Source organism: Festucalex cinctus, chromosome 17 (assembly GCF_051991245.1).
Source record: "Festucalex cinctus isolate MCC-2025b chromosome 17, RoL_Fcin_1.0, whole genome shotgun sequence".
NCBI lineage: Eukaryota > Metazoa > Chordata > Actinopteri > Syngnathiformes > Syngnathidae > Festucalex > Festucalex cinctus.
The window spans coordinates 4,580,418-4,593,015 of record NC_135427.1 but is presented as its reverse complement, the minus strand read 5'-3'; the positions used below and the strand labels follow the sequence as shown (position 1 = coordinate 4,593,015).

Sequence of the window (12,598 nt, the reverse complement as noted above, 5' to 3'; positions counted from 1 at the left end):
TGCTGTAAGATGTGAACTCAAATTAGCAAAATGATAAAAAAATAAAAAAATGGCAAAAGCTTTCTGTGTGTTTCATGAACCCAAACCCAATAAGTTTCACTTTTTGAACTGAGATACTCAAATAAACGATTTTTTTTTTCCAATAATTTGATATACTGTATTCAGTTCTTTAATAGTTTATTAAAATTGCCATATTTAAACTGTATTTATTGATTATTTTTTATTTATTTTATTTTTTTTACATTCTTTTACCTAATTCAATAATTGGTTAATTTTTATATCTTAACAAAATTTAAAATGTATAATTTTTTTTTATTTAAAAACATTTAAAAACAGCAACATAAACAATTTTATAATACAACAATAATAACAATACATTAAACATGTATTATTATTATTATTATTATTATTATTATTATTAGTAGTAGTAGTAGTAGTAGTAGTAGTATGTGATCAAATAATTGGTTAAGTAAAATAATTTAATTAGTTATATGTATAATTAAATTAAATTAAATTAATTATATATAAAATGAATGAAATATTTGAATTCACAATTACATATAAATTGGTTTCCTTTTTTTTTTTTTCCTTTTTTTTTTTTTTGGCCCATTATGAATGACCTGGTCAATCTGTCTGTTTTAAAAATAAAATGTGACCCTGGAGCACAAAAACGTTGCCCACCCCTGTGTTAGAGGTTAAAAACATTCTTGGCGAGCGGGGCCTCCGCGGTTGCTCTGGGGTGACTTAAGGTCAGCTGGCGGTTACACACAAGTATGTGAAGAAGAAAAAAAAAAAGAAACAGCAAAGCCTGACACGAAGGCATTTCGGAAGCGAGACGGAGGGCTCTTGTTTTTTCTACTGTCAGTCAAATAGATGGGCAGCAAGTGACCTTGCTGAGGCAACACCTCCTCTATGTACAACCAAGCCTCTCTCGAAGTGCTGAGCGAGGCAAAACACAAACGATTGTCAACGGACAAGTTCCGACCTTGCCCGGCTGCGTCTTTTCACCAACATCTGTTTTTGGGAAGCATTTATGGAGGAGTTAACTGCTCGTTAAATAAAAACAACGTGATTTACGGGGACAAAAATATTGGATTCTTCCCCTGCGGGGTAGTTAAAAAGAAAAAAAAAAAAAAAGTCGTAAAGCAACGTGGCTACTGAGCGAGCACGTCTCACCTGATTCCGACTTCTTTGCATACTTCTTGCTCTGTCCTCGGATGATGAGGATGAAAACCAGCAGGAGGATGAAGATGAGCCCCACGAGGGCAACCACCACCAGGAACCACCACTCCTCGTAGAAGGGCGCCACTTTTTGGGCTGGTGTAAAAAAGAAGAAGGGGTGTCGAAATTAGTGTGCTAATTTTGAGTTAATTTAAAGTTCCTTTAACTCCATATTTTATTTTATTTTTTTAACGTGCGATTAATGACTGCGAAAGCGTGTATTGGGGAAACTCCAGTCATAACGCACCCGACGTGTTCTGGTCAAAATTTAGCAGTAATACATTTACTAATAATGCATATATTTGTGGAGACTGGAGCCAAGTTGTATTTTACACTGAGCTGTTACCAACGTCTTACAAATGCAATTGTGCCATCTCGTGGCAGAAATTTGACCTCAGCACAAACCAATATCACACTCATTTTCTTAAAGTCCAGCACATTTTCTAAATGTTAACTCAGTTTTACGAATTATTATGAAATTACCGTATCAATGACAAAAAGATCAAAAAGCCATATTTCTATTAGTTTAAAAAAAAATTTCCCCACTTATGTTAACAAGAGTATGAATACTTATTATTGGACATTTAGAACAGGTATAAAATTTGCGAGTTAACTATTAAAGTCATGCGATTAATTGTGATTAAAAATTTAAATCACCTGACATTCCTAGGAAAAACAAAACAAAAAAACATTTATTTTGCTTTCATTCACATCAGTTACTCCAGGTGATTTAAGAAAGTAGTAAATAGGCACTCACCAGATATGGAGGGAGTGGGAAGGCTAGGCGAGCCGTAGCCGTAATCGTTGACGCCGATCACCCGGAAGTCGTAGCTGACGCCCTGTTTCAGGATGTCCATGCTGAACGTGTGCGATGTCACTTCTTTGGGGATGTCCTTGATCAGGATGTCCCACAGGCCTTCATCTGCAAAGTCAGTTATTAGGGTTTCAAATCAAGAGTTCAACCAGGGTTTAAGGGCCAAGTCTGCCGGTTTCACTCTGGAAAAGGCACTTTTTAAATACAGGATTTAAACAAAAAAAACAAAAAAACTTCTCAATTTACAGATCTGGGCTTCTCTTAATTTCTGGTGGTGATTTTTTTCCTAAACCCCCACGCCCCCAGCCTGTATTTTGCCATTTTGTGTTTGTTTTGTAAACAGCGGGACGTTTCTGTGGAAAGACAGTGTTTACACCCCACCAGCCAATCGCAGAGCGGAGGGTGTGCGTGTCGCAAACGGGGCCAGGCGAATTTGCCGGCTGCGTGACGTCACTCCCGCGGCAATTTGAAAGCACGCACGGATTATTTTTTTTTTTCCACTCACTCATTCACACATGTAAGCTTCTGTGAGTGAGTGAGTGAGTGAGTGAGTGAGTGAAAAAAAAATAAAAATAATCCGTGCAAGGGTAACAAGGTTTACGAAGTTTCTAGTCTGGGTGCAGGTTGTTAGATGAAGCTCTAAAAGTGGCAAAAAAATGATAGAATTCCTTCTTCTTAATGTAAGTAGTTATTATGTAAATCTATGTAAACCATGTTTTGGTTAAAGTGGGGCAGAAAATAGGCAGATGATTGAAGATTTAATTGTTTTTTTAATTTTTACACTTGGTGGGTGGGCAGAGACGCCAGCGACACAACTGCTGCATTTGTTTACAAACATTAAAAAGTCACTTTTCCATAATGTGTCCTCTTTAAGATAAACCGGGAGCCATCCATCAGTTTCACAGCTCCGGCTAGTATTAAAAAAAACGTTTGCAGCCATATATTACCTTTGTAAAAGCTGCCGGAGAGCATTAATTACGTGCCCCCGCAGCTTGTTGTAAACACCACACTAACTCTTGATGGGACAAGCAAACGCACCGTAGCTCATTTGTCACTGGAAAAAAAAAAATCCAAAAGGTGTGCTGAGAGTAGAGGAGAAATTGCATAGATTGGACAGAATGCAGTAGTCACTGTCTTCTAACCAGCAATGGCGGCTACAGTCACATGCTGTCATCATGAGCACAAACATCTGATTGTGGATGATAACCTACTGCATTCTGTGCTTCTCTATGCAATTTCTACCCTTTTCTTGCAAATAAACTGAAAAGTAGCCCTGCTGATTGACTGACGTCTCTCAAGGTTTGTTCGGGAGATATCACCTAATCAATCGGGTTAAAAAAAAATAAAATAAAAAATTAAAATACTCCACCATCTTGGTGGCATATGGCATCAAGCCATCCGTCACCATGCCACGCTCCGGCAATCAAGAGCTAACGACGATTGTCCGGACTGATCGATAAGCTATTAAAAGGGCCCCAGGATGGCGAGCGGGCGGCAGATGGTGACACTTTACACTGCATTCCCGCCTGAAAGAGTCCACTGAAATCTCGCCGCACTCACCAGAAGGTCTGGCCTCGATGACGTAGCGTGTAATCGGAGCGCGTCCCGGGTCACCGCTGGTCCAGTGGATGGTCAGCGCTGAGCCGTAGCGAGTGATAAAGGGGTCTCCTGGGGGTCCCGGGGCTCCTGGGAAGCAATCACAAAAACATTTAAGCTAATCACAAATTTTATATCTCTTCTAAATCTACAATAAAATATTTCTTTTTTTCCCCTAAGTTTTCATACTCGTTACCACAAAAGTGGAAAAAAAATTTCAACTAATATAACTAACATGGCTGCATCTTTTAGTCATTGATATGGTAATTTCATAATAATTCATAAAATTTAGTCAAAATTAAAAAGATGTCTGTAAAAAACATGATATTGATTTGTGTATTTTGTTTAGGTCATTTTTCTGCCACTAGATGGCATAATTGCATCTGTAAGACGGTGAATTTTTTTTTTTTCATATTAAGAGCTAGCCAATCATTAACATTAAGTAACGTGAAATTCTGCACATTTTTAAAATTGTAAAATACAACTTCACCCCTGTCTCCAAAAATATATGCATTATTATTAAATTTATTACTGCAAAATTTTGACGTGGACGAGTTTTCTGCATTGCGACTGGAATTCCCCCAGTACAGACTTTCCAAGTAAGGGGCGGCCATTAATCGCTAGGGATGTAACGATAACCAAACATCACGATATGAAGGTCACAATATGATAATTATCACAATATTTTGCGGAGGTTGGCGATACAAAAAAAGTCACAATATTGTTAATAAAAGAAAAAAGAAAAAAACACACACACAATGTTGTGGCTTTGTACATTAGGCTACAGGAATGAAAAATTGACAAATATTACAAATATTATATATAAAAAATAACTCAGTTCAAAAGCATATTATGTTCCCCTTCATGTGATCATTAGCGCGAATTTTAAACAAAGAAGGGCCAAAACATGCCTTGTGCAAATTAAACTGCACTAAAAAAATAACCACCAGTGGGTGCTAGAACTGCACAAAATGGAATCAACCTGACTTTTTTTTCTTTTTTTTTTTTTAAACAGATGTGCTTCTTTATTGGGACATAACGACGACATAATATTGTGGCAGTTTTAATATTGCGATATCACGATATTGCCATTATCATTACATCCATATTTATCGCACATTAAATAAATTAGTGACATTGAATGAACTTTTCTCAAACAATTTCACCAGAGGTGTAAATCCAGGTCCAGAAAGTAAAAACCCCGCCTCAGTTTGGCTTTAGCCACAGGTGCTAGCTAGCTAGCGCCATGGGAACTAGTTAGGGAGCTAGCTAGCTAGCACCTGGGGCTAAAGCCAAATTGTGGCAGGGTTTTTACTTTCTGGACCTGGATTTGCCACCTCTGAATTTAATACACTAATTTTGACACTCCTAATTTAAGCATTTTAAGTCAGGCAAATAAAACAACAAAAAATTCTGGGCGACCTTCCCCGGGGCCGGTGGTGATGTTGGCCTCCACCTCGGGCCCGTACACAAAGGTCCTGGCGCGGATGCGGAAGTTGTACGTGGCGCCGTCGGCCAGGTCCTTGAGCTTGATCCAGAGTGGGCCGCCGCCTTTCACGTCCATCATGACGGTCCGACTGACGCCTGGGGGGGAGGAGGGGGAGTGGAGACAGTCGGCACAGGCCGCGGAAGACTCTGCGCAAACATACCACCACATTTACAGCACTTCTTACACCAGGCCACACAATGCAATGTCAGTAGAGATGAGATACAGGGGTTAGATTATTATTATTATTTTTGTTGCTAAAAACAGGCAACACAGAATGGTTTTTGATGACCACAATGTACAGTATCCCACTGGGCATCTGGATTTTCAACAATAGGAACTTTCCATACATCCTTCTCTCTATGTATACGCAACAAAAATAGATATACTTTTCTTTTTGCTCCCATTTTTTTTACAGGATAAACTCAAGCATGTAAAACTTCTTCCACATACACAATATCACAATTTCTCTCAAATATTATTCACAAACCAGTCTAAATCAGTGATAGTGAGCACTTCTCCTTTGCCGAGATAATCCATCGCCCCTCACAAGTGTGCCGTTAAGATGCATTAGAAACCATGATAAGTGCACAGGTGTGCCTTAGACTGCCTACAATAAAAGGCCACTCAGAAAACTGACTGTTAGTGACGAGTTTTCTGAGTCCCCTCCCAAAATAAAACAAAATCTCGGCAAAGGAGAAGTGCTCACTATCACAGATTAAGATTGGTTTAAGAACAATATATGACAGAAATGGTGATATTGTGTATGTGGTAAAAGTTTGTTGAAAAAAAATACATATATATAAATTTTATTAATCGTTAACTAATTAATCACAAAAAATTATCACATTATTGTATTAACACAGATTAATTGCACTATAAATTTTGACTGCAGATGATCCTTTACCTGACACAGATGTTAAAGGTCGTACATGCATTAAAGTAAAGCATATCATAAATTGAGATTCAGAATGTTTGTTCATGTTAAACTATCGCGGTCATTTTTTTTTTTTCCATTTTAAATTATGCAAGTAATTAACTGATGAGAAAAAGAGGAGGATGAGCGTGTGTAGTGGATTAAAAAAAATGTTTACGAAGTCCTCGTAACATTAAATGCCAAAAGAATTAACACATAACAGGTGTTCTTTAAATTTGGCATAAAAAAAAGGTTGAAAAAAAGCCTTATTAATTAAGCAATTAATTGTGATTAATCAAAATTCTTAGATGTAATTAATCTGATTCAAAAAATGTAATCGTTTGACAGCTCTAATACATATATGCCTTCAATCCAATGTATCCAAGTGCGCTTATTTAAAACTAACAACACAAGGTTAGCAAGTGGTTTTAACGATGTTATTTAGTCATCCACGCAATCACCGCTGGCGTTAAGTGGTGAGGAGGGGTTCGAATGAGGTTATATACCGTCTATGGGCGTGCAGGGCTCGTAGACCAGACGGTAGCCCTCGATGATGCCGTTGGGCAGGGCCGGCTCGCCCCACGACACGTTGACTGAGGAGGTGGTGAGCTCGCTGAAGTGGATGAAGCTGGGGGCGCTGGGGGCTGAAACGGGAGGGAGAAGGGAAAATGACATCATGGGACAATACTTTTGTCCCACTGTCTGTTAATATTATTAATTTCTGTAAAAATAATGTAAGCTAGGACACCGTTTGCCACCCATCTCCGCTTGCTCGCTTGATTCGAGTTAGCTGCACTTGAGCTCGAAAACAGCCGAGCTCTTTTTAAACTTTGCTCTCTCCTCGAGGAAAACAAAGCCCCTATTGTATTGGGAGAAGCTCCTCCGTGGACCCCTTCCTCCACTCGCCTTCCCAAAATGTCATCCTCTCCCCGGCCCCCACCCACACCATTTCAGCACGTCACTGTCACCTGCTTGTTGAGTGCGCCCCCTGATGGCGGGACTGCGTGGTCCGTCCCCGGCGGCGTTGAAGGGGGCCACGCTGATCATGTAGCTGGTGTAGCCCGTCAGGTTCTTCAGCTTCACGCTTCCTTCGGGCATGAACAGGGTCCGCAGTCGCTCCGTCTCGTTCTTGCGCTGGGACTCCCAAAAGTAGACCTTGGTGGGATTCGTGGCAATTGGACAAATTAGTTACATTTGCTTCAGTTAGTTCCATTTGGATTATTTATTTACGTTGGTAGATGAAGTTACATTTGTTGGTATTTGTTATAATTGGTGAAATTAGTTATATTTGGCTGAGTTGGCCACTTTTCATGGCATTTGTTGCATTTTTCGGAATTTAAGGGATACTTTATTTAGCCATGTTTGGCAGTCAAACATTAATATTAATAATAGTTGAGAGGCTGCATCAAAGCCTTCTGTATGCTCTAGTGTTAAAAAAAAACAAAACAAAAAACAACGTATAAATACGTCTGAGACACTTAAAACATTTAAAATAGAACATATTTATACGTTTTTGGAAGCAAATGAGTTAATATTTTTTCATAATCCAGCAGCACAAATTAATTCCATTAGAATGAATCAGTTACATTGTAATTGGTTACATTGGGTGACGTTAGTTCCATTTTTTGCTATTACCTTGTAGCCTTGGATGTCGCCATTTTGAGCGCTGATCGGCGGCGGGTCCCACGTGACGTCCAGCTGGGTGGCGGTGGCAGATTGAACGGCCACGTTCTGCGGAGGCGCTGTGGGAACTAGACGGCACCATAAACCATGATTGATAAGGAGACATTATTGGTTTGAATAGCAGCAAAGGAGCCACGTATACACGTATATTAGAGCACACACACCTGCTTCTCCGACAAACACTTCCTGGGGCGGGCTGGTGGGCCCCTCGCCCACGGCGTTGTACACGCTCATGCGGATCTCGTAGCGCTTGTGCTTGCTCAGCTCTGTGGCAGGAAGGACACCAAATTAAAACCTACTTTATATATATATATATATATATATTTATTTTTTATTTTTTTTTTGCTGCGAAACTTACTGTCCAGCTCGAACTGTGTCAAAGTGGCGTCACTCAGATTGCGGATGCTGTAGGGTGCTGCGGACAGGAAGTGAAGTCAGTGAAATATTAGTAATAATAATATAAGAAATTATTACATTTCTAAAAAAAATATATATATTTAAAATTATTGTATGCTTTTTTTTTTTTTTTTTTAACCCATGAGGTCAACCCCAACTTTGTGTGCTATGAATTCATCATTAAAATAAAATACTACATTGAGATTGTAGCTTCTCCACTTTATGTTTGTGCTCCAGGAAATCTTCGCCGCCATCTAGTGGCTCATCTGTTAAAGCAGCCATTTCTTTCCCTTACCAGTGAGCTCGGCCCACGCCGACATGCTGTTGATGGCGTGGAGGGAGTAACCACGGAGACGGTCATACAGCAGCTCCCGGTAGCGGATGCGGAAGCCCAGCAGGATGCCATTGATCCTCTCCTCGGGGGGTGGCTGCAAGGGATGGAGGGATGGAGGAATGGATGCATAAGAGCGTAAGAAAACAAGTGCCGCTCTTTCATTAACGTCGTCATTCATGTTATTTAAAAAAAATGCTAATGATAACATTTACATAAAAGCTTAAATAAAAATAATTATGGATTACAAAATTAGCAACATTTAAATAATATAAAAATGATTTTATTGCTATGATAATTAAAATAAAATATTTAAAAATAAAATAAGCAGTTTTAAATTATAAAAAATTACTTCAATTAATGCAAAAAAATCACGTTGAATTTTAAAATACATAAATGCAAACACTAAAACTGCAGTTACAATATTTACAATAATTTAAATTAAAAAAACACCAAGAGGATTTTAAAATTACAAATAAAATATACTGTAATTGCTTTAATAAATAATCAAATACAAAATTATTACAAAATCATACACAACATTTACGACTATAGAAGGAACTAAAACTACATTAATCATAATAAATTAATAAAATGATAATATTTAAATACAACAATTTACTGGTTTGCCAGCCAATCGCAGTTTTTAACAATAATTAGAAAAAAAGAAAGTAGTACTCATCTTGTCTTACCTTCCATCGAATCATCACTGACGTGGTGGTGTGGGGCGTGACCGAGAAGATGACAGGTGCTTCGTCTGGCGCTGGCGTGACAAACGATAGCGAAGGAACGAGTGGAATGAGTTGCATTTGGCTCAATCGGTCACATGTGGCGCGTCACCTACCATCCTGTAGGGTGGTGATAGCGTCGCTCTCCTCGCTGTATTCGCTGTCTCCGATGTCGTTGGTGGCTTTCACTCGGAACTGATAGGACGTGAAGGGCTTCAGCCTTGGCAACAGAACACATAGCAATGTTACCATCATGATCAAACTTGGGCTGATTACTGATTTAAATCCGTTTTGTCCCTTTTCACAAACTGAAAAAAATTGCTTTGCGTTTTATTTTTTTGGGGTTTAGGAAGTGGCTACCTGGAGACGACGTAAGAGGTGGTGTCATGGTTGACGGAGGCCGAGTGCACGGTCCAGTTGTTGTCGGGGAGCTGGCGCAGCTGCACGGTGTAGTAGCGCACGGGTGATAGGCCGTCGCTGCCGGGCTCCCATGAAAGGAGAACACGGCGGGCGTGCACGTCTTTCTGAGGCACGGTGGGGCGGCTGGTGGGCTGCGGGCGAGCTGGGGAGGGGGGGGGGCAAACACAGTTCAGACGATGATGGAACAAAATATTCAATTGTGATTTTTATTCCGAATCAAACGACCTCACGTTACCTCGTTTCTCAGTGGTGACCACCAGTGCCTCGGCGGCCTTGCCCCACCCCTTGCGCGTCTGCGCCGTGATGCGGAACACGTAGACGCACTCGGGTTTGAGGCCCGTGACCGTGTACTGGCGGGCGCTGGGGCTGAGCACGTCCACGGTGGCGGTGTTGCCGTTGGTGGAGTTGAGGTGGTACGTGATCTGGTACGCTGGGACACCGGAAGCGGACGGCAAGTTTGAGTAAAGAGCGCAGTGGTGACGCTACCTCGTGCGGATGAAAAAGTTAACCTACCAAGGATGATCCCGTTGGGTTGCGAGGGCGACTGCCAAATCAGACGCACTGAAGTGGTGCGCACCTCCGGGAACAGGATGCCCATGGGAGGTCCTGGAACTATAAAAAGCAGATGATGTCATTTTTAAAGCCACGCTTCCATGATGACCGTAAAATTTGTCACGCCCTGAATAGGAAGAGAATAACCCAAAATGTCTACCGTCGTCCAGGGTCCTCTCAAAGATGGCCGGAGAGCTGGGCCGCCCGTCTCCCACGCGGGTGAACGCCAGCACCTGGATCTCGTACAGGACGTATTTGCCCAGACTCGCCAGCTGGACGCTGTGGGTGGCGTTACCCTCCACCATCCAGAACCGGGCGCCGCTGTCCGAGTCTTTCTCTTTGTACACCACCTGCACAAATAAGCAGAGGACGAGGAGAAATTACAACCAAATGCTTTCGCCAAATGTTGACTTGGAACAGAGCAGTCAAGAAAAAATGTTGAGCCACATGCTGCTTCATGATTGATAGTAAATGACAAAAAAAAGACCTTGTAGCCCAATATGAGTCCATTCCGGTCCGGCTCGGGTACTTCGGACCAGCGCACCAGGATGCTGCTGGAGGTGGTGGCAAAGGCGGACACATTGGTGGGCCCGCAGGATGGCACTAAACAACAAATATAAAAAAAAAAAAAAAAGGCAATACAGTACATTGTAAATAGTAGGGTTGGGAATTGATTCAAATTTCCTCAATTGATTCGATTTCGGTGCACAGGAGTTCAGCTCAATTCGATTTTGATTTTTTTTCTGATTCGATTTACTTCAGTTAGAATAGCAATTCTTTTGAAATATCAATATCAAGCTCAAACATATTCCAAATTAAATTTTGCAGAGGCAGCATGAGATGAAAATGTTTTCATAATTATAATTTAATAATTGTAAATGTAACCTAAAAAGATTCTGAATTGTACTAAAGTGCAATAAGTCAAGTCTTTCATAAATGTAAGAACATACTTTTAAATTCATGTGAATAGTACATTCCAAGAAAACAGAATGATACAAAAACAATTGGCCTTTAAAATTCTATTTTCTTATTAATTTATGGGAAAAAAATAATCAATATCGTGCTCAAAAAGGAAAATCGATTCAATTATTTGATTTTTTTTTTTAAACCCACCCCTAGTAAATAGTATTTGGAGCATATATTACATATAAGCAATTAACTGAGTGAGCTTAGCAATGTGCCTTGAGGCATTGCATCTAAATAGGCATGCTAAAAAAAATATGAAATAAAAAAAAATAAAAAACATTAAATGGATAGACTTCAGCTGTTAGCATTTAGCCAATCGATGCAATATTTCAACCATATTCAGGATGAATAAAACTAAATGAAACATGATCATTTTAGCCGCTAGCATTTAGTCTTCAGAATTTAGCTGTTATCCTTTTTGCAGTTAGCCAGTTAGGCTAACATAGTTAAACACATTAATTATTAGCCTTTAGCAAATAATTTAACGTAATAGTGATATTTAATTTTTAAAAAGGCATCAAACTCAGCATGTAGCTTTTAATCTTTGACACAAATGGAATATCGCCTCACCTGACTCGCGGGTCCGGCCTCTGATTGGCTGGCTCCAGGGTCCCAGCCCGATGCCGTTGTGGGCCTGCACCCTCACCTCGTACTCGGTCCACTCCTCCAGATCCTCAATCGTGAACTCCCTCTCCAGGCGGTCGGATATGGCCTGGGTGAGCGGGCGACCCGACGAACCCGCCTTGGAGTACTGCACTTTGTAGCCCACCTGTTCGGCGTTACCGTTGTACTCCCACTCAGGCAGAGGCTGGAGAAGGCGAGAGTAAGCGAGTGAGCGCGTGGGCGGTGTTGAGTGTGATTGACAGCCACGCTCGTACGCGTACTGTTCCATGAAACATACATAGACAATGCCACCATATTGGATCCGGAACTCTCAATGAGGCGCTTATGTGTAGTAGGTTAAAGGTCACAACCACAACACCCCTGCTCCTTACCATCCATCTTAACCACAGGCTGGTCTCGCTGGCAGTGCGCAGCGTGACATTGGCTGGGGAGACGTCCGGAGGGGCAGGAAGCGTTTGGATCTTCCTGGAGGGTTGACTCGGGGGGCTGCTGCCCACGATGTTCACCTGACGCATACGGAACCTGGACATTGAATTACAATCAATGACTATATTTATTTCTTGAAAAAAAAAAAAAAAAAAAAAAAAAGTTTTTCTCTACTCAGAAATTCTTAGTACATTTTACAATGAAAATTATGATCATTAATAAAAAAAACAAAAACAAAAAACTTTGGGAGACAGGCATGCTACCACCTGAGCCATGCCACTCATGCTGATTGCCATGCTGCGTTGCTAATGTGTCCACCAAAATGAGACCAAAAGCGTTCTGTTGGAGGTACGAGGATTCCACCTAACTCCAGCAATATGCTAACATACAGAAGGAGTGGCATGGCTCAGGTGGTAGAGTGGCTGTCACCCAAGCTAAA

The 12,598-nt window shown here is 40.7% G+C and overlaps 1 protein-coding gene across 5 annotated transcripts in view; it reads right to left on the bottom strand.

Moving 5' to 3' along the window:
* The window catches only part of sdk2b (sidekick cell adhesion molecule 2b), a 200,477-nt gene that overhangs the window by 8,999 nt on the left and 178,880 nt on the right, over positions 1 to 12,598 (bottom strand). For 4 of the 5 annotated variants that reach the window (XM_077502505.1, XM_077502507.1, XM_077502506.1 and 1 more), the window contains exons 24-42: positions 12,105 to 12,255; positions 11,680 to 11,917; positions 10,631 to 10,746; positions 10,304 to 10,493; positions 10,105 to 10,203; positions 9,827 to 10,021; positions 9,532 to 9,733; positions 9,288 to 9,391; positions 9,136 to 9,206; positions 8,408 to 8,540; positions 8,075 to 8,131; positions 7,881 to 7,982; positions 7,669 to 7,784; positions 7,002 to 7,188; positions 6,540 to 6,677; positions 5,054 to 5,266; positions 3,596 to 3,721; positions 1,979 to 2,143; positions 1,177 to 1,317 (exon numbers count right to left, since the gene is read on the bottom strand). In XM_077502505.1, the coding sequence (XP_077358631.1) occupies positions 1,177 to 1,317; positions 1,979 to 2,143; positions 3,596 to 3,721; positions 5,054 to 5,266; positions 6,540 to 6,677; positions 7,002 to 7,188; positions 7,669 to 7,784; positions 7,881 to 7,982; positions 8,075 to 8,131; positions 8,408 to 8,540; positions 9,136 to 9,206; positions 9,288 to 9,391; positions 9,532 to 9,733; positions 9,827 to 10,021; positions 10,105 to 10,203; positions 10,304 to 10,493; positions 10,631 to 10,746; positions 11,680 to 11,917; positions 12,105 to 12,255 (2,744 nt within the window). The remainder of the gene's footprint in view (positions 1 to 1,176; positions 1,318 to 1,978; positions 2,144 to 3,595; positions 3,722 to 5,053; positions 5,267 to 6,539; positions 6,678 to 7,001; positions 7,189 to 7,668; positions 7,785 to 7,880; positions 7,983 to 8,074; positions 8,132 to 8,407; positions 8,541 to 9,135; positions 9,207 to 9,287; positions 9,392 to 9,531; positions 9,734 to 9,826; positions 10,022 to 10,104; positions 10,204 to 10,303; positions 10,494 to 10,630; positions 10,747 to 11,679; positions 11,918 to 12,104; positions 12,256 to 12,598) is intronic. The other variant, XM_077502509.1, reaches the window with a different exon arrangement.